Source organism: Rattus norvegicus, chromosome 6 (assembly GCF_021556685.1).
Source record: "Rattus norvegicus strain SHRSP/BbbUtx chromosome 6, alternate assembly SHRSP_T2T, whole genome shotgun sequence".
Lineage (NCBI taxonomy): Eukaryota > Metazoa > Chordata > Mammalia > Rodentia > Muridae > Rattus > Rattus norvegicus.
This window is the reverse complement of record NC_141539.1, coordinates 47,209,317-47,235,253: the sequence shown is the minus strand read 5'-3', so window position 1 is coordinate 47,235,253 and position 25,937 is coordinate 47,209,317. Positions and strand designations below refer to the sequence as shown.

Sequence of the window (25,937 nt, the reverse complement as noted above, 5' to 3'; positions counted from 1 at the left end):
AACTTGAACTAAGACACTTTCTCTGGGAACGAATTCTTTTTTTTAATGGGGATCGGGATATTTCTGATTGTAGTCGAAACAGGAAATTTATAAGGGTTGCACTTTAACGTCTTGAGGATCCAAACCTTGGTCAAAAATAGGAAGGTGGAAGAAAGGCGCTTGTGCAACAAACGGCCAATTATCTCACCCCTGCGTAGTCCAGCTGCAGCCGCAGCAGCCTAAGAGCTGCAACGCCCCATCTGCAGAGGCCGCTGCTGCAGGACACGCGGCCACTGCCTCGGAGGTCGAACGCACCTCCGGTCCCGTGCCGCACCCAGGAGTGCCGGGCTGGCGGGGAGGATGAGGGGAGTTGGTAAAATCATCGCCATGGCAACAGTGACGTCCATTCACCCTGGATCTAATTGGAGGAAACCCCGTGGCCGAAGCCGCAGCCTGCGGGCCAACCGAACCTACCCGAGCCGACCCACCCTCCGAGCCTCCGCTTCGCTTCCCGCCCCGCCCCCTGGGCCCCCTTCCGCGCGCTCGCTCTTTATTGGCCATTGGAGAAGCTGGAGGCGGGACTCCCTAGGGAGGTGCAGTGTTCTATTGGTCGGTAGCGAGCTCGTCGGCTCCGCGCTAGGCTGAGACGGGAGGGTCCTCGGCTAAAGCCCAAAGCAGATCAAAGTGGTGGGACTCGCGTCGCGGCCGCGGAGACTAGAAGGTGAGTTTGGGCACGGCTCTGGGCCTGCCGCTGCAGCCGCCGCCGCGTGGGACCGGGGCGGGGGTTGGCGGAGCTCAGTCCTCGGGACTGCTGGGCTACCGCGCGCCTTAGGGTCGGGCTGGGACGGGAAGGTGCGGCTCCAACGGCCGCTTCCATCTTGGGCCGGGCGGGGCCCGTGCTCCGGCCTCGGGAGGCGCGGCGGGCGGGCCGGAGGGCGCGGGCGGAAGGCGGCGGCCCCGCGAGAGGCCCGAGGACGCAGCCTCGTGCGCTGAGACAAAGCGGGCGTCCGGCTTCATTGTCTGACGTGCTCTCCCCTCGCTCCTTTTTGTCCTCTCCGGCGCCGCCCCGCCCCGCCCCTCGCGGCTCTCAGGAGGACTCCGGATCCGGCTCGGCGCTCGCCCTCGCTCGCCATGGAGAAGACCGAGCTGATCCAGAAGGCCAAGCTGGCCGAGCAGGCCGAGCGCTACGACGACATGGCCACCTGCATGAAAGCCGTGACGGAGCAGGGCGCCGAGCTGTCCAACGAGGAGCGCAACCTGCTATCGGTGGCCTACAAGAACGTGGTCGGGGGCCGCAGGTCCGCCTGGAGGGTCATCTCGAGCATTGAGCAGAAGACCGATACCTCGGACAAGAAGTTGCAGCTGATCAAGGACTATCGGGAGAAAGTGGAGTCTGAGCTGAGGTCCATCTGCACCACGGTCCTGGTGAGTCGTGAGTCGTGCGCCGGTAGCAGTGAGGGAATAGGGCGGCGGGAGCGACCCTTTTGTGTGGTCCTCTCGATGGCGAGAAACCTGTGGGGTGGAGAGCTTGTGAGATGAGCCCCAGGCTTCTTCACACCTGTTTCAGAGCTTTCTCGGGGGTGAGTAACTTCCCAGGGTGTGGGTTCCAAAAACTTGGTACAGTCGCGTAGGCTTGCACAAGACCGAAAAGATCTATTTACTTGTGCCAGGAGTGTGGTCCTGAGATGTGTAAGTTCTTTTAAGGGCAATCGGTCACTTTGGGGGTTTCATGTGATAGAAGGCATGGGGACTTTTACCATAGAAATGCTAGTATTCCCCCGACTCCGGTAAGAATATATTTAGCCTTTCCTTGCTAAAGGGGTGTGTGTGTGTGTGTGTGTGTGTGTGTGTGTGTGTGTGTGTAGGGAGAATTCACTAAATGAAAAGTTCACAGATAATTTAAAGAATACAGTGTCCTGGTGAAATTTCATTAATTTTTTCTTTTCTGTTTGTTGCCTCACTTAAGTCCGGTGTGTGGAAATAAAACGAAAGCATTTCTGGTGTGAATGGTTAAGGAAGGTTTTCCAGGTTTTGAATATCCAGTCCCAGCAGGGATGTTAACTGCTATTAGATTCACCCTTATTAGAGGGAGCACTTTTAAAGCTTGGGTCATTGCACAGATCTCTTATTCAATAAAGCAAGTTTCTAAAATTTAAATAGCATACTGTGGAGTGCCAGATATTAATGCAGCAAACAGTTACTTCTGTGACTGCACATCGATAGGTAAAGGCTGGTAGAAAGTAGCTGCTGGGTTTGCCCTTTACATGCCACCTTTATAAGAGGCAGCTAGTAGCTAATAAGCTTGCTCTGTATCTTGCCTTTTGAAAGGCAAGCATGCAAGGTTTCATAGGAGAAGAAAAAGACTTTCCCTTCTAGCCTTCATTTCTTCATCACATCAAACCAAAGGAACCTAGAACTTTTGTTCCCTGCTGTGTAAAACTTAACCTACCTGTTTTTCTAAAACAAACGAGATTATCTGAGTAAAATCATGGTTGATAGATTCAGATGTTAGGGGTCAGAAGCAATCAGACAGATTTCAGAGTGAAGTGCAGAAAACTGTTGCTTTGTAAGGATGCCATTTTGTTGTGTTAACATGTATGTGCTCTTTAAGTTTCAGTCCCTGCGTAATAGTCCCTGTTCTTTGGTCTGAGTTTTTTACATTCTAGATATGTCAATTTGGATAATGCAGACTTTAATAGCATATATTGATGGCTATTATTAACACTTTGTGGTTTACTTTCTGGTAAATAGCCAGTTCTGAATCACCAGATTTTTCATGTAAGCTAGCAGTTTAATTTTGAAACAAAAGAATATTTTTTAAGGTTTATTTATTTTATATATAAGTACACTGTAGCTGTCTCAGCCACACCAGAAGAGGGCATCAAATCTCATTACAGATGGTTGTGAGCCACCATGTGGTTGCTGGGAATTGAACTCAGGACCTCTGGAAGAGCAGCCAGTGTGCTCTTAACCACTGAGCCATCTCTCCAGCCCCCCACCCCCTTTTTTTAAAGATGTATTTATCAAAAGGAATATTTATTCCATCTTGCAGCTCTTACACACTTAAGAATTGTGTTCTGCCTGTATGTATGTAGGTATGCATGCATGCCACCTATGCAGATGCATTGTCCAAAGAGGTTGGAAGAAGGGGTTGGAGGTTATATCTCCTGGTAGTTGTTAGTTACCATGTGGGTGCTGGGACTCAGCTGGGGTCTGAGACCCTCTGTAAGAATAGCAAGTGCTGTTAACCACTGAACCATTTTTTCCAGCCCCAGAAATATTGGGTTTTATGGTAGCATAAATGTGGGAGTTTTCCTCTTTTTTTTTTTTTTTTTTTTTTTTGATGTGGTTTTTGGGAGTGACCGGGCATTTATCAGAAACCTCTCATGCATATTCTTTTAATAAGAGAGAACTCTTGAAATTAGGACAGTACTTTTTTCTTGGACAAGACAGAAATAGAAGAGGTAGGTAGGTTGACTAATTTGTACATTGCTGCACAGATTAGCTGAGTTTTGCCCTGATGACCAATCTGGAAAAAGTATCCAAGGAAAGCATGTATGTCTTCAGGTTGGGAGATGGTGATATCATGGAGCGCCTGATGTATTTTGAAAGGTTAAGCAATACAGGGAAGAACAAAGCTGAGAACCGTTGGAGTTTTGTTTTGTTTTTACCCCTCAAGTAATTTATAATATAGAGAATATTAGGTAATTTTTATTTTGAAGGGTGGATGTTGAGGGAGCAGTGTTGGAAGCGGTTGTCGTTATTCTAGGCCATTGGGAGAACTTGGGATGGAGCTTGAGAGGTTCTTTTGTGTGACTAGAGGGTGGTCTGTTGGTAGGAACCATAATTCGGTCAGGTCAGAAGAAGCTTAGTTGAAGTTTTGTCTTTTAAGTTTTTTGTTTATGTGGGAATTGGGGACCTTGCAAATGTTAGACATGTGCTCTGCCATGGTGAGCTAGGCCTCCAGCCACATGTGGATGTCTGTAATGGTGAGTGTGAACTGACAAGTTTGTAATGTGAACATGTACACAAGGAAATGGCAAGTCAACAAGGATCTCATGACTGACAGACCAATACATTTTTGAGAGCTGGAACCCAGGGCCTTGAATATACGAGGTAAGGGCTGTACCACCAAGCTATAGTCATAACCATACTCTTTGTTTTGTAATTAGTAATTTAGTAAGGTGTCCAAAGGAAAAGTAAGGGGCTGGAGAGATGGCTTAGTGGTTAAGAGCATTGACTGTTCTTCAGAGATCCTGAATTCAAATCCCAGCAACCATATTATGGTTCACAACCATCTGTAAAGAGATCTGATGCCCTCTTCTGGTGTGTCTTAAGGCAGCTATAGTGTACTTAAATATAATAAATCTTTTTTTTTTTTAAAAAAGAAAGAAAAGGTGAAGCCTTATGTTTCTGAACATACAGTAAAATGTGTGTGTGTGTCTGTATGTATGTGTGTATGTACTAGAAAGGAGAATTTTGATAGAGAAGAAAAGTCAGATTGATTTGGTTTAAATGAGTCAGCTAGATAACTGGTGGTGGTGCGCCCCTTTAATCTCAGCACTCAAAATTTTGAAATTGCCTTTTAGATTAAATTGGAGATGGATAATTTTAACCAATTTTCTAGAATGTAGATGAACAGCCTGTGTAGCTGGTGTTCTCAAGGTTCCTAAATTGTGGGGTCATTCCAAGTAAAAGGATTAAAATCCAAATAAATATTATAAAGAGAAGACGAAATTAAGAGATCCAAAATGGTCCAAACCAGACTCTTAATGGCAATTTTAAAGAAGTCAGTGGCTTTACCAGGTTCCCTATTGGTATACTTTATGCAGATAGAGGTCTAAAATTTTTTATTTTTTTATTTTTTTAAGATTTATTCATTTATTATATTTAAGTACACTGTAGCTGTCTTTAGATACACCAGAAGAGGGCATCAGATCTCTTTACAGATGGTTGCGAGCCACCATGTGGTTGCTGGGAATTGAACTCAGGACCTCTGGAAGAGCAGTCAGGGCTCTTAACCACTGAGCCATCTCTCCAGCCCGAGGTCTAAAATTTTATAATTAGTTTTAATTATAATGGTTGTGGACTTGCCATTTCACCTCTACTATAACTGCCACCTTCCTGGTGGTTTGAATGAGAATGGCTCCTATTGGCTCATTTGGTTGAACCCATGAATCCTCGGTTGGAGGAACTGTTTTGAAGGGTCAGGAGGTGAGGCTTTGTGCAGGGAAGCGTGCCACTCATGGGCGTTATTTCCTGTTAGCTCCTTCTGTCTCCTACTTTTAGGTCAAGAGTATTGTCCAACTTCGAGTATTGTCCAACTTCAAATGTGGCTGCTGCTTGCTTTCCACCATGATAATCATGGACCCTCTGAAACTGTAAGCCTCAAACAAAGTCTTTATGAGTTGTCTTGTCACAGCAATCGTAAAGTAAGACAACCTCTAAAAATAATTTTCAGGTTGAGACACATGTCATCAAAGATAAATGATAGAAGTCAGTGCCTAGTGTACTGGCTTTGTGAAGAAGTGGTACAGAAGCCATTAGCAATCTGAGGGGTGACAAGAGCAAAGTTAAGTGAAAACTCAAGCAGTGGATAAATATTAGGTGTAAAATGATTGAGAGTAATTCAGAACTTGGGTATATAAAGTACGAGCAGATCAAAGATATCAGATGGATTCATAACATCTCCCCTGGAACTTGGGGACAAAATGTCATTTACAAACCTTGGGCTAGGAACCAGAAGCTTAAAGTGTATATGGGATGGCCTCTGTCTCTAACACTGAAATACCCTCTTTTCTAGACTTTGAGTAGATGAATTTCAGTATAAGCCTGTAATTCCAGCACTTGGAAGGTAGAAGGATTAGACTTTCAGGATTAGCCTCTGCTATATTGTGTGAGTTTTAGGCCTGCTAGAATTCAAAGAAAAAAAAGAGCCAGAGGCAAGTGCAGTGTTAATATATATGTCTATAATTCCAACCGTTTGGAAGGTTGAGGCAGAGTTTGAACCAGCTTGAGGAGCAGCAAGAACCATCCTTTAAAAAGAAAAGAAGAAGAAAAAATGTTAAGAATCATGTGCTGGGTGTCGTGGCACACTCCTTTAGTTCCTGAACTTCAGAGACAGAGGCAGGTGGGATGTCCAGGTTTGAGTCAGCCTGGTCTACATTAAGAGTATCAGAACAGCCAGGATTGCACAGAGACCCCCTGTCTCCAGAAAAGAGAGAGAGAGAGAGAGAAAAAGAGAGAGAGAGAGAGAGAGAGAGAGAGAGAGAGAGAGAGAGAGAGAGAAAATAAATCAAGTGGAATGGGGAAGTGCATACCTTTAATTCCAGTATTCAGGAGGCAGAAGCAACAGTGTCTTTATCAGAATCTACCCTGCTAATCTATGCTGTGGAGTTAAACCTCTCCTATTTCAAAGGAGGGCAAAAATTAAAGTAAAAAAAAAATCGCATATTAAAGATGTAGACAATTTAGAAACCTCTGAATCTGTAACAACAACCACCTTATCTTGGTGATAATCTTTAGTTATATTCTAAATTAACCTTTTTTAAAAAAAGATTTATTTATATGAGTACACTATAGCTGTTTTTCAGATACACCAGAAGAGGGCATCAGATCACATTATAGATGGTTGTGAGCCACCATGTGGTTGCTGGGAATTAAACTCTGGAAGAGCAGTCAGTGCTCTTACCCACTGAGCCATCTCTCTAGTCCCTAAGTTAACCTCTTAATGAAATATAGCTTGTGCTGGTCATTATTTTGCCAGACATTTATTCTTGATTGCTAGTAATCGTAGATCTTAATGCAATTTTCTGTATAAGTCGGGGGAAAATGGGTTCTGAATTTGGCAGCTTTTAAGTCACTGCTCCTTCATTGCCCTTTTTGAGCCCTGACAGATCAGTGTTTCTTCATCTGTAAACTGAGGATGGTGCCCACTGTTAGAGGTTTGGAAATAAAGTAAGTACATTGAGGGACTGGGGTGTGGGAGTAAAGTGGGGCGATAAGTGTAGCTGAGATTGTCCTTGAACTCCTGATGCTCTTTCTGATAAGGTTCAATTCAAGGTAGGGGTGTGTGTGTGTCTGTCTGTCTTCTGAATAACTGATGATTGGACCTATGGTCTCATGAATGCTAGGCAAGCACTCTCACTCTGTGCTCCTAAAATTTTGTATATTTTCTTTATTCCCATAAATTGTTAATATTTTGTTTCAAAATTGAGAAAATTGAAGCATAAGGAAGTTAGCAACTTGGTCAAGATCACAAAGTGAGTAAAAGACTAAAGATTTGAACCCAAGTTATATGCTTCCACATGAACTGAAACACAGTAGTTCGTAGATGCATGGTAGCTGACAGTAGACTGTAGTATGCCTTTCTGTGTTGGGAATTTGGGCACTTTACTAAATGTAGATTTAACACTTAACTTTGGAAGAAGGCAGGTGTGTGGACAGAATGACTAGAACTTACATTACCGAAGACTTTATGTATATGGTAGAACAAAATTTTAGTCTTGACTTGGTATTTGCTCTTGGGTTATGTAAGTTACTTGATGCTAAGGGTTTTGTAGGTTTTTGTTTTACTGAATGGAGAGGGCTAGGTGTATTATTGTGTGCTTCCTTAGCCTGAAACAAGGCTCTGATCTGAGTTCTGTCGCAGCAATGGGACAAGAAAAAGTAAAATGGAGTAGAATGTTAGTATAAATTAGGTCAGTGTTTCTCGAGCAGGGTATTTATCCTCTCCATGCTGTGCAACATCTGGAGACATTTTTTGGTTGTCAAAACATGGAAGGGAGAGGGCTGTGTGTACATGTAGATGATAAATTATACAATGCACAAGACTGCCGGCTATTACCCTAAGAAATTTAATTATCAGGTCCTTTCAAAAGCCATTTTATGATTGTCTCTGAAGCCTTGAGTTCTGCTTCTTAACAAACTTGTCCCAGAGGAAGGAAGTCTTAGCTTTATTCTTACTAGGAAGGCAGTGAAAAGCATGCATACTGCAGGTATTCTCCATGAAAACTGCTGTTAACGTGTATGTGGCCCATGATTTTTTTATACCCTGTGGAGTCTTTCTTCATATGTTCCATATTTTTTTTTTTTTACTAATGAAGCCACTCAAAACATTTGCTCAGTCCAAAACTATATATATCTCAGTAAGGTTCTATACAGTTAGAATGGCCATTCAGAAGCAATGGAGCTTTATCTTGTTAGAGTGTTACGAGTACCCAGGACTAGCGTAGTGATGACAGTAGAGAGCAGAAACATAATCACTGCATTCTGAAAAATAAACATATAAAAAACATAAATAAGAAATTCATGGGGCGAGGGGGCTGGAGAGATGGCTCAGTGGTTGAGTACTGACTGCTCTTCCAGAGGTCCTGAGTTCAAATCCCAGCAACCACATGATGGCTCACAACCATCTGTAATGGGATCTGATGCCCTCTTCTGATGTGTCTGAAGACAGCAACAATATACTCATGCATAAAATAAATAAATCTTAAAAAAAGTTCATTACTGACCCATCAATAAGCCACAGTGATCTAATGGATGGGGAGCCTGCTGCTGTATTGCATCTTGTGCTGCTTTTGGGTTAATGGTGATACCTACACATAGAATCTTGTATTGGGGCAAGTTTTTATTTTAATAGGGGAGCTTTTTTGAAGGGTTTCTTTTTCTTTTTTAAGGATTTTATTTTTTATTATATATAAGTACACTGTAGCTGTCTTCAGACACACCAGAGGAGGGCATCAGATCTCATTACAGATGGTTGTGAGCCACCATGTGGTTGCTGGGATTTGAACTCAGTTACATCTGGAAGAACAGTCAATGCTCTTAACCACTAAGCTATCTCTCCAGCCCTGGGGGGAGCTTTTCTGTGACAGGATTTTTCTGTGTAGTCCTGGCTGTCCTGGAATGCACTATGTAGAGGCTGGCTTTGAACTCTAGAGATCTGCTTGCCTCTGCCTGAATGCTGGGATTGAAGGTGTGTGTCACCACAGCCCACCCAGGGCAAGTTTTTTTAAAAAATAAGGCTTCCACAGGTTGGCCCTTTACCATAGGACAGCTAACATGCTTATACCATATCTGGCTTCTTCCTATATTTTTAGTTCTTTAATTGATACAGTGAATTGAGAGGGGCTATAAATTTGCTATTTTATTTCTTACTGAAACTGAATAGTATGGCATCAGCTACATGGTAACAAGAGGACTTTTAAATTTTTGAGAGAGGATTCAGACTTGCTATGGAGCTGGAAATGCACTTCTACCTCCAAATGCATACAAGGCAAGCTCTTTACTAACTAAACATCGCTATCCGTAAACTAACCCATGTGCTTTTCACTGGGCCCATGGGAGAAGTTTCATTTTTGTTCTTTGTTACTGATGCTAATGTTTTGTGGTGCTGGGAATTGAACCTGGGGCCTTGAGCTTGCCAGTCAAATACTCTACCATTGAATTTTTCTGTGCTATCATTCCCCATTTAAAAATGCTACGGTTAGGGCTGGGGGTAGTAGTGGTTGTTGTTAAAGGGTTAACCTTCAATTTATAATCTTGTTGCCTTCATCTCTGTAGTACTGGCATTGCAGATGTGCAGTCATACCCAATTTTATATCGTACTGGGAGTCAAACCCAGGGTTTTCTGTATATTAAGACAGTCATCCTATCACATCCTCAGCCTCCTACACACATTTTTAAAATTGTGGTACAACTGAAAACATTTAGGAAAATAATGCGAAGAATTCTGCCAAAGCCAGCTGCAATTGCATTACTTCTGTGACACTTTCTAATACAACTCACTGTGATTTTACCATTTTTGCCTCAACACTTCAAGAAATAATTTAACTTACAGACTAGAATTAAAGTAGCAGTGGATGACCATAAATTTTCTTTTTACACCTTGTGGTACTTCTCTACCACTTTTGTGGTGTTCAAAAGTCGATGGTGCAAACTTAAAAAAATAACTTTAAAAACATATCTGCAGCAAATTTATTCTAAGATCAGAAAACTGCAAATAATCCATTAGGAAAAATGGACAAGTAAACAGTACTATTTTAGTCATGATATATGTATTAGCAATTAAAAGGAATGGATTATTTGAGAAACTGCTATATGAAAAACTTCAGGAAAAAATATAGTATATAACTCTACCTAAGAAATCTTGAAACAAGCAAAACTGATGGGAAATGAGGTTAGTAATCTGGGATAAGCAAGGAAGGGGCAGGAAGAGCTTAATAGGATGATTCCAGAGTGGGTTACGCAGGTTAGTTAACAATACTCAGCAGTTACACAGCTAAGCTAATGACCTTTCTGTTGGATGCCCTGAGACAGAGCTGATAATGTTGGCTCTGCGAGTACATATGCTATAGCTACATATATAATGGATAGCCATAATGTAGTGCAAATCATATTCCATAGTGCTTCAATTTGCCTTGGATATAACAAACTAAATGAAAATACACTGGTGTCCTTGCAAATACAAGTCATTTCCTGTCGTTAGTAGCCTTATAGACTGTAGTGGAATTTGACTTCTATTTAGTAAGCCAACCAAGAGACTTTGATGCTTTCCTTTGAACTTTCTTTGTATTGGGTATCAGAATACCTGTTCAGTTTACTTAGGACTAAATCAAGATCTTTCCCTTCTTTTTTTTTTTTTTTTTTTTTTTTTAAGATTTATTTATTTCATGCATGTGAGTACACTGTCGATGTCTTCAGATCCACCAGAAGGGGACATTGGATCCCACTACAGATGGCTGTGAACCACCATGTGGTGGCTGGGAATTGAACTCAGGACTTCTGGAAGAGCAGTCAGTGCTCTTAACCGCTGCGCCATCTCTCCAGCCCTCTTTCCCTTCTTTTATTGTATTTTTTTCCTTTGAAGTTCTGTGGCTGAAGGAAAAATATAGGAGTATAGGCACTGGTGTTTCTTTATTTTTTCTCATACACCAGAAATGTTGGGTTGTATGCAATAGTTTTTAATTGATAAAAAGGAGGATTTTTTCCTGTATATCTTTGAAATCTTTGAGAGACTGTAGTATTTTACATGATAGTTACAACTACTTAGTACTCAGCTGCCAACATGGGAATACAGAGATCAGACAGGATGTTTTTTTCCCGACAGTACCTGGGATTGTTGCAGCTGCATTAAAAGGGACAAGAATGATTTCTTTATTGAGCATATTTCAGTTTCCATGTATTTTCTTTATTGCCTCATTATCAGAGACCACATCTTGTTATATATCTTCAACACACTACTGCTATAATCATAATAGCTTGGTAATTAAAGCAGAGATTAGATGAACATTTTACACCAGAGTATCGTGTGTGTGTGTGTGTGTGTGTGTGTGTGTGTGTGTGTCCGTGTGTCCCCATACCCACCTGCCCGTCTGTCCATCCATCCATCTGTCTGTCTCTCACTCTCTCGTTTTGTAGCATCCTCCCTCTCTTCTATTTGATTTTTAACTATTTGTGGAGGGAGTACACCCTGATCTATTGTTATTTTCACTGTAGCTAGCTAGAGTGGTATATACTCTGTTGGGCCTGAATAGCATGTTAAGTCTCTGACAATTGTGATGACTGCTCTCAATTCATGGCACTAATTTAGCAAGTAGTCTAGCTAGTAGTATTAGGCTTTAGTTCTTTTGTTACTGTTAGAATCAAATCCCAAGCACTTTGTATAAAATGTTCTGTCTACATAAATACTGGTATTAATCTCATTTTCCACAAAGAGGCATTAGGATGCTTTAGACCTTTTTGAATTTTAATAAGCAGATGGGAGCTAGGATGCTCCATAACACTTTTTCTGGTATTTATCCTTTTCAGGTTAGGGTAGGCTTTACTGCAGTTATAGAGTACACGAGTGGGAAGTCATGGTAGTGTGACAAGCTTGGATACCAAGGAGGTAGGATGGGTAGTTAATAGAAAATTACAGTGATATGTGGTGTGTTGCTTTTTTGTTTTAGAAGCTTAGACGTCTAGGAAAACATCTTTCAAGTATAGTAAATCACAGAAATCAAATGCATGTGACTAAAAAAGTTGTTTTACTCATTTAAATGGAAGAAAAGCACAGAGATGATGGTGCTGGTGCTTACATGGCTAGTATGTTTTAGTCAGGAGGCAGATAAAACCTACTCGGTCCAGTTACAGTAAAGAAGTTGCTTAGTAACTAGCATTACTTCTGAAATGTTTTTAAGGCCAGCATCTCCACAGCTGGGATGGATTTGTGTAGATGGCTTTTGCCGCTTTTGTGGGTGGTTCTTTTTTCCACCCTTCTCTACTGTTTTCTCTTTCAACCCCCTAACATTAGGTGGGAAAGAAAAAGGGAAAGAAGGGAAAGGAAAGAGATCCTTGAGGTCAGAGGTTAGAAAGGGGGTCGTGTTATCATTGACTATTTTGAGCTGATTAAGGATGTCAAGTTCCTGGGGCTAGTTTGATCTTTGGTGTCAGGATAGCTAATCTCTTCTTTCTTCTTTGTGCATGACAACAAACTGTGACCACAACCCCTTCCCACATACACATACAACAACCAACAACACCACAATTGGAGAAACTGTCTGCTGGTGGTAAAACCACACCTCTGCTAGAGCGTGAGGCAAATCATAGCTGTTCTGGAGCAGTCCCCTATTGCCACACCTAGGATTAAAACAAAAATGTTCTTAAAATAGTTCTGTATTTTTTAAAGAAACCGAAATAATAGAATTCTCAGTACAGATGTGTTTGGTACATTGATGATGATTCATGCCACCCTGGACTATAAGTGTCTCGGTCCCTTTCATCTTTCTATGATTCCATTATTCTTACAGTCATCTTTAGTGTTGATCTGTTTAATTTATGTAGTCAGGTTGCATTTAAGTCTTAGGAATTTACTATATACATATACATATTTTACGTGCATTTATTTCGCCTAGGCAAAAGAACATCTTTTTCAGCTGGTGATTTATAATTAGAAGAGAGGAAATAGGTGTTTACAGGTGTTCTTCTGTTTTCTTGTCTGAGGTTTTTAAGTGCAATCTTGACTTCCTGGAGAAAATTACTTTTGTAAGGCAGGGGGAATAAAACCAAAAGAAGAGGTAGAATACTACCAGCCTTCTAAGTCAGTTGAGTGTTCTCTGTGAGAGAAAATAGAAAAAGTGGTAGATTGGGTGTGAAAGTTAGAATTTTAGAAAACAAGTTGTAGCCGTAGCTCAGTCCATAGCGTGTCTGTCTAATGTGTATGGAAGCCTAGGGCTTGATCCCTAGCATCACATAAACCGGCTGTGGTGCTCACACCTGTAATCTCAGTGCCTGGTAGGTAGAAGCAAGAGTGTCATTCCTGGCTGCATAGTCTGTTTGAGGCCTCTTTATTAAAACAGCAAAATTAGGGTGAAAATTAGAGCAGAAAGTCTTGGTGATTGATCTAAACAGCCATACTTAATAGGCAGTCAACTTGTTGAATAAATACTGTCTGTACACTGAAGAATAGTAGTAAACCAAGTAGTGTTTTAGTAACTCATTTAATCTTCACAACAACCTTTGTGAGGTAAATTGTCAGTAACTGTTTTGTAGATGAGACGAAGTTCAGAAGAATTAGAGAGGTAGTTAGGGAAGGAATGGGCTTGTGAACTGTTAACATGGGCAGTAATCAGTGATGTCCATGAATATCTCAGGTGAGCACTTATACTATACTGTTGGTACATTAGTCAGGGGTCTGTAAATGAACAGAGCTGATAGAATGGACTTATATATTAAAAAGGAGATTTGTTAGACTGACTTACTGGATATGGTCTGGGTGCCTGGCTGTCTCATACTAGAAAAGTCAACAGTAGTATAGTCCAGGAGGCTGGATGCTGTTAGTGGAGGATTCCCAGAGAGCTGGTCTTTATTTAGTCTATATTGAAATACTAAAAAAATACTAAAAATCTAAAAATAACTGAGTAGTTTCTTTGAATATTTCTTTTATTTATATCTAGCTTTTCTTTAAAAAAAAAAAAAAAAGTCTCCCTGACCTCCAAGTTTCCTTTTTTTAAGATGCGTGAGTGGTCTGTCTTTTATTAGGAGTTTGGTTATTCTCTAGAGTGTACAGCCTCAGGGTGGGGGCAGGAGTCACATTTTTCAGAAAGTCCTGAAGAGAAGGGGATCTGCTGAATGAACTCTGGCAACTAGAGTAATAGATGTCACAGCTGCATTGTTCTTCCATCCCTTTTCTAACTTTTGTACATGTGCTGTCCAAGCAAGTACCCTCTGGTGGTTTGAGTGAGTATGGCCTACCATAGGCTCATATATTTGAGTGTTTGGTCCCTAGTTGATGTAACTGTTGGAAATAATTATGATTAGAGATCCCTTGTTGGAAGATGTATGCCACCATTGGTGGGAAAGCCCTCACCATTCCCAGTTATATGTGCATTATACTTAGGGGCTGGAGTGATACCCAGACCAGCTTGGCTCCTTGGTACTGTGCAAAGGTGTACAGCTGGGGACCTTGAGAATGAGGAGCATACAGTACCATCTCTGAACTGGTCAGCACAGCCTGTGACTTCCGGCTGCACCATGGCATGAATGCCCCTTTCATGCCCACGCTGCTGGTAGCTGTCAGGTCAGAGGGTATTTGTGGTGAATAAGCAAGACTGAGGTTGGGAGCCTGTTTATATCTAAGCTGCAGAAGGCGGAGGCACTGGCAGGAGAAATGGACTCTGTGGCCTGAAGTAGAGGATGCCATTTCTTAACCTTTCTTGTGGCTATAACTGGGCTTGTGCTCACTACTTTCCTTCTCACGCCAACCCAAGGCACAAAGGCTTAGAAATGTCTGAGCTAAGGGGAACTATGGCAAGGGAATCCCCTTCTTTTCTCTCTTCTGCATAATCACCAGTGCAGCCTTTGAAAAAATAAGTAACTAAGACATACTTCTTCCTTAACTTACTATGTTCTTTCCTCCTGACTTTATTTCTTTTTGATTTTTAAAAATTATATTAGGAAAATAACAAAAGCTTATTTAAAAAGAAAGAGAATGCTATGCACCCCTTGCCCAGCCTCAGTAGTTTTAAGAAATCTGGGTTTTGTTATTTGTTCTTGAAACAGGGTCCTCTGTAGTCCTGGCTGCCCTGGACCCTGCTATGTAGAAAGGCTGGCCTTGAACTCAGAAATCCTCCTGCCTCTGCCTCCTAAGTGAGATATCTTAGAGGGATTACTATATGGAGAGACTAAGGTGTAGGGTAATATATGAGAGGTGTGGAGGAGAAAAATGGAAGTGGATCCCAAATGTTTTGAATTTCTGGAAAAGCATACAAGCTAGTACTGATGGCTGCTTTGTAGGAATTGAAGATCTAGATTTCTAAGGAATTATAGGGAGAACTTCTGTTTTTCTCTCCTGTGTTTTATATTAAGTACATGTATTATCTATTCAACAGGAGTCAGTGGTTGTATGCAAAGAGAAAACATGTATTTGAAATGGACTGCCATTGTGAGATGATTTTTTTTTTAATTTCCTGAGGAGGCAGAAAACCATTGAAGTTGATCATCATGCTTGACTCTAGTATCAGATAGTGCTGCTTCAGTATCCATTCTACTGAAATGTTTAGACATAGTTCATAATGTTTTAATGACCAAGAAATTATATAGGAACACACTGTTATTTAAAAATAAAGTGAGGGTCGTACTTTGCTTAGTCTTTCACTTGACTGGAGAGGTCATTCATGGTACATGAACAAATTAGTAGTTAAAAATTACATTTTTGGGGCTGGAGAGATGGCTCAGTGGTTAAGAGCACTGGCTGCTCTTCCAGATGTAACTGAGTTCAAATCCCAGCAACCACATGGTGGCTCACAACCATCTGTAATGAGATCTGATGCCCTCTTCAGATGTGGATGAAGACACCTAGAGTATACTTAAATAAATAAATAAATAAATAAATAAATAAATCTTTTTTTTAAAAAAAGAAAAAATTCATTCTTTGCAATTGTAAAAAAAGATTTATTTTATGTCTTTCAAGTACTATATCTGCATGTACGCCTGCATGTCAGAAAGGGGCATCATCACATAGATGGTTATGAACTACCATGTGACTGCTGGGACTTGAACTCAGGACTTCTGGAAAAGCAGCCAGTGTCCTTAACCACAGAGCCATCTGTCCAGCCATTCTTTGTAATTCTTAAAATCTGATTACACTGTTTATGGTTTAGAAATATGAAAGTTGGGCTGGAGAGATGGCTCAGTGGTTGAGAGCGCTGACTGCTCTTCAAGAGGTTCTGAGTTCAATTCCCAGCAACCACATGGTGGCTCACAACCATCTGTAATAAGATCTGATGCCCTCTTCTGGTGTGTATGAAGACAGCTACAGTGTACACATATAGATAAAATAAATCTTTAAAAAAAGAAATAAGAAAGTTTAGATACTGAAATTCATATTTTATCTATATAGATGGATATTAAGATAGTTAAATCCTTAATGTTAGCTAACAGTGGTGGGTGAGTGGAGCTTTCTGAAAGAACTAAATAGAAAAAGGAAGGAGGCAACAAAGATACTTTAAACTGAAATCTCTAAAGTGTCTATCACAGCTGTGTCCATTTGGGATATAGATGAGGTTAATATATACAGTTGATTGTTAGAGTTAACGTCTGATTGCTGAACTGCAGACCTTTAGTTGAAAAACATCAAAGAAGTGCTTTTAGGGGCTGGAGAGATGACTGCATTTAAGTAGTTACTCTTCCTGGGATGTTGAGTTGCCTTTCCAGCACTGGTGCCAGGAGGCTCACAGCCTACTGCAGGGGTTCTGGCACCCTCTTCTGGCCTCTGAAGGTTCCAATACATACCCCCCAACACACACACCATTAAATAAACAATACTTTTTAATTATGTGATTCTTGGTGTGTGTGTAAGAAGCTTTTTTGTACCTTTTGTATAAGTGGTTTTTCATTTTCACTTTTTAAAGATTAAAAATTTATGTGTGTTGCACCTGTGTGCAATGTATATGAATCAGATGAGGGCACTGAATTCCCTGTAGCTGTAATTACAGATAGTTGTGAGCCACCACAGTGGCAGTAAGCACTTGAGTCATCTCAACACCTATGATGGAGCAAGTTTTCAATATTGAATAATCCTTGGGGGCTGAGGTTAGATCCCCAGCACCAACAAAAGCAGCATACTTTGATTTAGGTTGTTGATGCTACATCGAAGGGTCTTTATTGTCTTACAAAGCAGAGTACTTCTTATGAGTGCAAAAAACTGACGTTAGCAATTTATACTGTGACAGCAAGCTTAAACCAAGAAGACAGGTCTGGACATGGCTGCTCTATTTTTCTAGCACTACTGCTTTATTGTACTTTGTGGGGCCATGGAATTTAGTGTGGGCTTGATGAAGAATTGCCGACCTTACAGGATCTGAGATAGTAAGGATACTACTAAACTTTCATTTGAAGCTTAAGTTCTGAGTACCAGAGTTTGCTGTGTGATATCAGCTGAGGTATCATCCAGCTTGAATAAGGTTTGCTTTTATTTGTACAAGTTTTTTTCTCTTTTCTTTTTAATTTATTTTTTGAGATGGTTTCATTTAGCCTAGATAGGATTTGAGTTTGCTGTCTGCATGATGCTGGCTGGCCTTCAGCTCTTGATTTTTCTGCCTCAAAATGCTGCCTTTTACTTTATTCTTTTACTTTTATTACAGTTATGTGCATATGTAATCTCTTGTCTAATGATTAATTTCTTCCTTTTTTCTCCCAAAGACAGGGTCTCACTGTGTAGCTTTGGCTGTCCTGGAATTTACTAGGTAGAACAGTTTGGCCTCAAACTGAGAGATCTACCTGCCTTTGCTTCCCAAGTTGTGGGATTAAAGGTGTGTGCCACCACCACCTGGCTAGTGATACTTTCTAAAGCTCATATTCCGCAGGAACACAATTCTGTCTGTATTACTAATTACAAGGAAACAGACTGCTAACTTGTTTTGTTTGTGCCTCATATATATTGCTTCATTTTAGGATATATTCTTGTTTTTATTAAATGAAGAAAAGATATTCCCTATCAATAGTCAATAGTGTATTAATGAATTTTAGTCAAGTGGCAGAAACTGGAAAATGTTCGAACATTTATTTCCTGTTTATTATTTTCAAGGTTCCTCTTCAGGTACCTGCTTAGTTCATTCTGTATGAAGTAAGTATAAGTTGTATAGTTAGATGAGAGCAGTGTATCTTGTTTTGTATTTTGTTTTCAGTTTTAATGTATGTAAGCACACGGTTGCTTTCTTCAGACACACCAGAAGAGGGCATCGTATCCCCTTACAGATGGTTGTGAGCTACCATATAGTTGCTGGGAATTGAACTCAGGACATCTTAGCTGCTGAGCCACTTCTCTAGCTAGCAGTGTATCTTGTTAATGAATCAGAAATCACTTCTGAATGAAGCTAGGATATATTTATTTTGATGAGTGTTGTAGACTGTCACCACTGAAGGCAAGAAGTGGATTACTTTGGTAAAACTGTTTAAGTGGTGGTAAAATTGTGAGAGTTTGTTACTCTAGTTCTTTAAGACACGGGAGCAAAGAATGAAAAGAAACATTACTAATATACATTTGCCTCGGTGCTGTTTCTTGGCAGACTCATTTCTTAGTTTATAGCTTTTGCGGTATTGCACTCCTGTTATTCCCATCTTGTTTTTCTGAGTTTAAGATGCTTATTACACCCTTCCCTTGAGTTCTTTTGTCTCTTTGAGCTAGAGTAGTAGTTCCCAATCTCTGTGTTGACCCTTTCAAGTTATCCTGCATATCAGATATTTACATTACAATTCATAACAAAGAATTACACTGAAGTAGCAAAGAAATAATTTTATGGTTGGGGTCAGCACAACATGAGGTGGTGTAATAAACAGTTGCATTGTTAATGAGGTTGAGAACCACTGGTCTAGAGTGTTCTCAGTTACCAGATCATCTTGGAGTGAGTAGTATACTGACAGCTTATAGCTCCTCCACATTATTTTGTTTTCTACACTCTTCAGTTAAATAACACTGACAGTGCCAGAGGGAGCCCAGTGGGAGTTCCTCAAACCTCCCAGGATCTTCATTGAAGACTACAGTATGAGCTACAGTAAAAATAAGTCCATGGAAGTGGCTGTGGAGGCTCTTGAATGTAATCCTTTAGTCCCAGGGCTTAGGCAAGAAGATTCTGAGCCCAATGCTAGGGTTATCTAGATCTCCTAAAATAATTACTACTAGTAATAAGAAAACTTTCAGCTGTAAATGCTAGATGATTTACTTCTTCCCTTCTGAGTTTTTACTAGCACTCTTATCCAGAAATTTTTTCTTCAAGGAGCTAGTTGGCAGCCCGTCCCAAACCCCAGCTATATGAAGTTGTTAAAAATAATTAAGAAATTACTACAAGTTATTATATAACCAGGCTGATTATTATTATTGTTGTTGTTCATCTGTTTTGTTTTTCTTTCTTTTTCTTGGAGCTGGGGACCGAACCCAGGGCCTTGCGGTTGCTAGGCAAGTGCTCTACCACTGAGCCAAATCCCCAACCCCCCTGTTTTGTTTTTCAAGATGGGGTTTCGCTGGCTGTCCTGGAACTCACTCTGTAGTCCGGCCTCTGTTGGCTGGCCTTGAATACATGAGATCTGAGTGCTGGATTACAGATGTGAGATACTGCCACCTGGCAAAGCTGTATATCATAAGGAATTATAGCCTATCTATTTTGTATTAATAGCTATTATTTAGTAGTGATAATTCGATATCGCTCTGATCATTTCAGTAAGAAATGAAACTAATCTTTGAATATCTTTGAGTTTGATTAAAGTATTTGCCTCCACTACTGATAGTGCATGGGAAGACACTTATTCTGTACCTTCTGTTCCCTTTTCAGACAGCTAGTGTGACTGAAAGAGAACCATGGTCCCTGGCTGAAACTCTAGAAGTAACATATAAGTCAAATTGTAAAAGCCCAACATTGTAGACTGCCTGTAATAGCAGTGTGCAAAAGAGTTGTCAAAGTTGATACATTTTTAAAAAGAAGTTTTTAATGACTGGCTGGTAACTAATGGCAGTAGATGGTTGGTAGTTCCTGGAGTCTTGGAGGGCAAGCATGCCTTGAGGTGTATGTAATAACAGTCCTGGCAACAGATCGGTGAGTGTTGTCCTTAAGTAGCTCAGAAAGGACTGAGGACTGATGTTAGAATGGAAATTCCTTTCTTCCTGGCTTTTTACCTCAAGCCCTTACTCAGGGAAAATAAGATTTTTCTTAGCTTCTTCTGCCAAAATTCTATCACAAAGTAATAGCAACGAAAGCGGGGTCTTTAATTCCCTCCTCTCTCTCTCTCTCTCTCTCTCTCTCTCTCTCTCTGTGTGTGTGTGTGTGTGTGTGTGTGTGTGTGTGTGTACCACAGAGGTCAGAAGAGGGCATCACATCCCCTGGGTTAGATGGTTTTAAACCACCATGTGAGTGCTGGAAATTGAACCCAGGTTCTCTGCAAAAACAAGTGCTTTCAACCACTGAGCCATCTCTGCAGCCTCGTGATAAATTTTTTAAATTTAAATATTTTAAGTGCTTTTCTTCCTATTTATTTCCATCAAACTGACATACAGTGGTTGCATTTTGTTAGGCGTGTTTTATTAGATCTTTTGTGCCCCACATGTTATTTGAGATCTGATAAACAGATCTTTTTCTTGAATAATAGATTTGAGTTTAAAAGTTTTATTCTGGGTTATTTTCCAGACTTTTCAATTTGTATCATAGTTAGTACTTTATTTATAGCTTGTTCACAGATAGTTATCTGGTATTTTTTCAAGAATTCAAAGTATGAACTTTTGTCCTTTGCTCAGCTTCTCAAAATGAACGGAGGCAGAGGAGTTACTATTTTCTGAGTTCTTAGCATGTGACACTTTTCTAGGCTTTGACTTCTTTTGATTGGTTTTATTTACAGAGAATGCTTATTATGAAGGTGTTGAGACCATAGTACTTTTATAAGAAATAAATTTTAAATTATATCAAGTACCAATCTTATGTGACTTTTTTTTCTCCCACAAACACTTCTGTTTAGGTCCCAAGTGCAGATACCATTGTATGGAATGAGAGATAAAAGTTGTTGTGGTGATACATCTATACATTACACACCTATAATCCCTTGGGGGCTAGCATTCGAGGAGCACAAGTTCTGAGAAAGGCTGGATTAAAATAATTAGGCTCATCAGTGGACGTTGTGTGGCCCAGTAGAATAATAGCTCCTGTCTGTATTACACACGCAAGGTTGTGCACCAGTTTGGTCCCCAGCACCACTTTAATACAACTATTCGATTTAGATCCAGTTGATGTAAATGATGTGAAAGTCACACTCGGATTGCTGTAAACATTTCTAAATCAAGTCAGCAGTTCCTGTGCTTAATCTTTTTTCAGATAGACACTTGTCTGCCAAGGATATTGAATACACCATTCTAAGCCATAGTGAGTTATCTGTGCTGTCCATATGGTTATCCCTTGTACTTGATGTCTTAAACACTTTGTGTTTCCTCCTTTGTTTTCTTCTTAGTGCATTCTTGTCCCCTATTCCCTGTAGTTTAAGTTGAGGGGGCGTGTCTTACTGTGTTGTATAGGCTATAGGCTAGTCTCTGACATTTGTGATTAGGTGATCTTCCTTACTAGCCTGCTAAGACCTGGGACTACAGCTGTGTCCAGTTAAACTCAGGTCCTCTTTTCCTAAATATCCTTTCCTTTAAAAGGAGAAGGCGTATATATTTATTTAATTTTATTATGCCTTTTTCATATTTGTATGTCATGTGTTTTGATGATATTCAGTAGCCCATACTACCCTCACTTGTCCTCTTCCACTCATCCCCTTCTAATAATCTCCCCTTTAAATTTTTTTTAATTACTTGTTTGTATATAGAATTATGTGCATGTGAGTGAAGGTGCGCCTCAAGTTCAGAGGCATTCGATTTCTTCGGAGGTTGAATTACAGACAGTTTTAAACAGCTTGATGTGGGTGCTGGCACCTGAACTCTTGTTCTATGCTAAAGCAATGTGTGATTCTAACGCCATCACCATCCCTCCAAGTGCCCCTCCCCTCTTTGTGTCTTTTTTTATCTTAATGACCCAGTGAGCTTCATTGGGGTTGCTTGAATGCCTTACCAGTATTTACACCACCTGAAGAAAATAATCTCTTCCCTTAGTAGCTAATTATTAGCTGCCTACAGATCCTTAGGAATTGCGGCCTTATGAGCCCCTCTTCCAATTGTTAATTGCTTATAAATCCCAAGAAAGTGTTGAGGCCCCATATTCCTTCCTCATCCACAAGAAGATATTAATGGGCCAAATTTTATTATACAAGGTGCCTCTTCAAACTGAAGTATCAGGGTTTTTTTATATCACTTTCAGCTTGACCCTTTCCTACCTGCTTCTCTTCATCTCCCTGTCTGTCCTTAGATCACTTCCCCCTGCCACCTTTTCTAACCTAGAGGCTGTCTCAGAGTAGCTTTTTAAAAAAAGAGATTTATGTGTTTTATGTAAATGAGTTCTCTGTCGCTGTTTTCACACACACCAGAAGAGGGCATCAGATCCCATTACAGATGGTTGTAACCCACCATGTGTTTGCTGAGAGTTGAACTCAGGACCTCTGGAAGAGCAGTTAGTGTTCTTAACCACTGAGCTGTCTCTCCAGTCATAGTATCGCATACATTATACTTTTTTTTTTTTTTTTTTTTTTTGGAGCTAAATCCCCAAGCCCACATTATACTTTTCAAAACATGGATGTGTAGTTCATGATGTGCTTAACCAACTGAGCACTTCTTAAGGGCTGCATGAACCTTATTTCAGACTTTTTAATGTATTTACTCAGGTCAGGTTCATGGCACCTAAGCAGGTGTCAATTAATATTGGGTAAAAGGGCTGCTGAATGGACAAGCTTTTTCTAACAACAGTATTTGGTGTTATCTAAGTGTTTGCCATAAACCATGGGCCAAATCATTTAAGGCCTACTGGGTAAGCTAGTACAACAACCTATTCTAAGAACATGTTTTAGGTCCAGGTTTGAATTATAGGCAGAAATATAAGTTCTTGTCTGTGAGTAATGGCGTTTTACTAGTATTTGTTTTATTTTCATTTTTAGGAATTGTTGGATAAGTATTTAATAGCCAATGCAACTAATCCAGAGAGTAAGGTCTTCTATCTGAAAATGAAGGGAGATTATTTCCGGTATCTTGCTGAAGTCGCTTGTGGTGATGATCGAAAACGTAAGTATGTTTGACCCATGTGTAAATCCAGAAAATATAAAAAAAAGTGGGAATGGATAGTCACTTATCACTGTGACAAACAAAATACCCAAGCAAAAATAGCTTACAAGGAGAGAATTACTTTGGTTTCAGAGGATTCGGCCCATGGTTCACTAATTCTGGTAATGTAGACCCTGAAGTAGGTAGAACTTGGCGGGATATGATGGAGCAGAACTGCTCATTCAATTGCAACCAGGAAGCAAGAGGGTCAGGATCTAGAGGCAACACTCCTTTGGCCTGTTTCCTTTAACTAGCTCCTGCCTCCTAGATTTCATCACATCCCAATAATGCCATCATCAAAGGACTGATCCTTTGGTCTGGTAGTACCCTAAGGATGTAGTTCTTAAAATTCACAGACTTGCAACCATATCTTTAACACATTTGCCTTAGAGAGCATTTCATATTCAAACCATAACAGAAGAGTTGGCCTATTTAGGATAATAGTCTGTAGGTGGTTTGCAGGTTCTTTTTAACTTAAAAATAAATTATGTGTCTTGTCCCATTGGATGGCCCCCCACCTATGTCCATATGGCAACACTTAATTAGACAGGGAGGGGTATTAATTACAATAACAAAAAAGACAAGATCATGGGGAAGATGGGGTTGGGACACTTGGATATTTGGAGAGGATGGTGGTGGGTGGATATGATTAAATTGTCTAAGTATGAAAATTTAAAAGTAGACAAATGGTATTTAAATTTTCATTTTTTTTTTTTTTTATTTTCTGTGTAGACATGTTTTGCTTGCATGTATGTCTACACCTGTGGGTGCCTGGTGTCCGCAGAGGCCCTGAACTAGAGTTCACAGACAGTTGTGCTGCTGTGTAGCCTTGGAATTGAACCTAGGTCATCTGGAAGAACTGCCAGTATCTTAACCACTGAGCTATTTCTCCAGCTACATCAAAGAATAAATAATAATACCTTAAAAATGAACACTTGTGTGGTGCTACATATCCTTGGTCCTAGCACTTGGGAGGCAGAGGGAGTTGGATCTCTGAGTTCAAGGCCAGCCTGGTCTACATGTTGAGATTTATGACAGCTAGGGCTATGAAGAGAGACCCTGTCTGAAATAAGTATTTTATATCAAGAGAATTGAATGTAACTTTTTGTTCCTGAAAATGAAAATAAGCAGCACCTAGGAGGCTGGAGCAGGAGGATTGTTTTTCAGAACAACCCCGACTACATAGTGAAACCCTGCCTCAAAGAGAAAGGTCCAATTTATATATCTTCAACAAAATTGGGCTCATGGGTGAACTCTAATTATACTTTGATATTACAAGCAGCCTTAATCTTTCATGCTTTGGGAGTTTGTTATAATTATAGCTCTAGAATTCCTTACGTAACACTTCTATATTTCTTATAAAATTATATGTAGAACATAGAAATAGGATGGTATAGGGTATGTGTGCTTAGAGCTTGAAAGCAGGGCTTCATATAGGACATTTACTTTGTTTTTTCTTTTATACATTTATTTATTTATTATATGTGTGTGTGTATGTGCGCGTGCGCGTGCGTGTGCGTGCGTGCGTGCGTGTGTGTGTGTGTGTGTGTGTGTGTGCAAATCAGAGAACAACCTGCCCATTCTCTCCTTCCAACATGTGGTCCCCCAGGGACTCACTCTGTCAGGAGTGGTAGTGATCACCTTTTCCCACTGAGCCATCCCTCAACCAAATGTTTGATTCTAAATTGATGTTCTTGAAGAGGACCAGAATTTGGTTCCCAAGACCTACATTAGGTGATTCACAACTGTCTGTCTATAACTCCAGCTTCAGAGGATCCCATTCCTGACCTAAGGCCTCACAGGCACCTAAATACAGATTGTGCACACACACACACACACACACACACACACACACACACACACACACACACGTCTATCTATCTCTATCTATCTATCTATCTATCTATCTATCTATCTATCTATCTATCTATCTCCCAAATGATGCCCTCCAACCCCTTCACAGAGTTCCTCCCTCTTCCGTCCACTCCTTTACCTCCGAGAGGGCACCTCTGCCCCATATCTCCCACCCTAGTGCATCAAGTCTCTGCAGGATTAGGTGCATCCTTTCCCCCTGAGGCCAGACAAGGTAGCCCTCTGCTACATATGTGCCAGGGAATTGGACCAGCCCATGTATGCTCTTTGGTTGGTGGCTCAGTCTCTGGGAGTTCCCAGAAGTTCAGGTTAGCTGACACTGTTAGTCTTCCTGTGGGGTTGCAATCTCCTTGAGAGCCTTCAATCCTTCCCCTAACTCTTCCATAGGGATCCCCAACCTCCATCCAATGTTTGTCTGTGGGTATGTGCATCTGCCTCAGTCAGCTGCTAGGTAGGCTCCTGTCGTAATTAGGCCAGTTGCCTCCACTCCCCTTAGTTGTTATGCTGTGTGTCCATCAGTGGATTCGCCCGTCTGTGCCAGAACGCCTGAGTTCTGACACACACCTCTATTTGGATGTGGTGCTATGCACCTGTGCAGCAGAGGCAGGAGGACTACATCATACTTGGGGGTAATCTCCAGTGTAGAAAAATGTGGAACAACTTCCTTTCTGCCATCTTGTCCTGCCACAGCTTCTCAGCCCCTCTGTCTGACTTTTTTTTTTTTTTTTTAAGTATGTGTGTGCCTAAATGCCATAGCACATACATGGAGATGAGAGGATATCTTTTACCATGTGGGTTCCAAAGATTAAACTTGTGTTGTCAAGCTTGGTGGCAAGCACCTTTCTTTATCCACTGTCTTTGTGGTCTCCATAGTTTTATT

At 40.7% G+C, this 25,937-nt stretch overlaps 1 protein-coding gene, 1 long non-coding RNA gene and 1 pseudogene across 2 annotated transcripts in view; 2 read left to right on the top strand and 1 right to left on the bottom strand.

The window, feature by feature from the left end:
- Positions 1-655: 655 nt before the first annotated feature.
- The window catches only part of Ywhaq (tyrosine 3-monooxygenase/tryptophan 5-monooxygenase activation protein, theta), a 30,452-nt gene continuing 5,170 nt past the window's right edge, over positions 656-25,937 (top strand). The window contains 3 exon segments of the mRNA NM_013053.1: positions 656-700; positions 1,071-1,404; positions 23,023-23,146. Coding sequence (NP_037185.1) covers positions 1,111-1,404; positions 23,023-23,146 — 418 coding nt within the window. The 5' untranslated portion in view covers positions 656-700; positions 1,071-1,110.
- On the bottom strand, positions 1,275-6,193 carry LOC148005163 (uncharacterized). The gene is made up of 2 exons (XR_015622937.1): positions 5,005-6,193; positions 1,275-2,953 (listed from the first exon to the last, which is right to left on the bottom strand). It is a non-coding gene; the product is annotated as an uncharacterized LOC148005163 (long non-coding RNA).
- LOC148005162 (ragulator complex protein LAMTOR4 pseudogene) lies at positions 10,208-14,688 on the top strand (annotated as a pseudogene).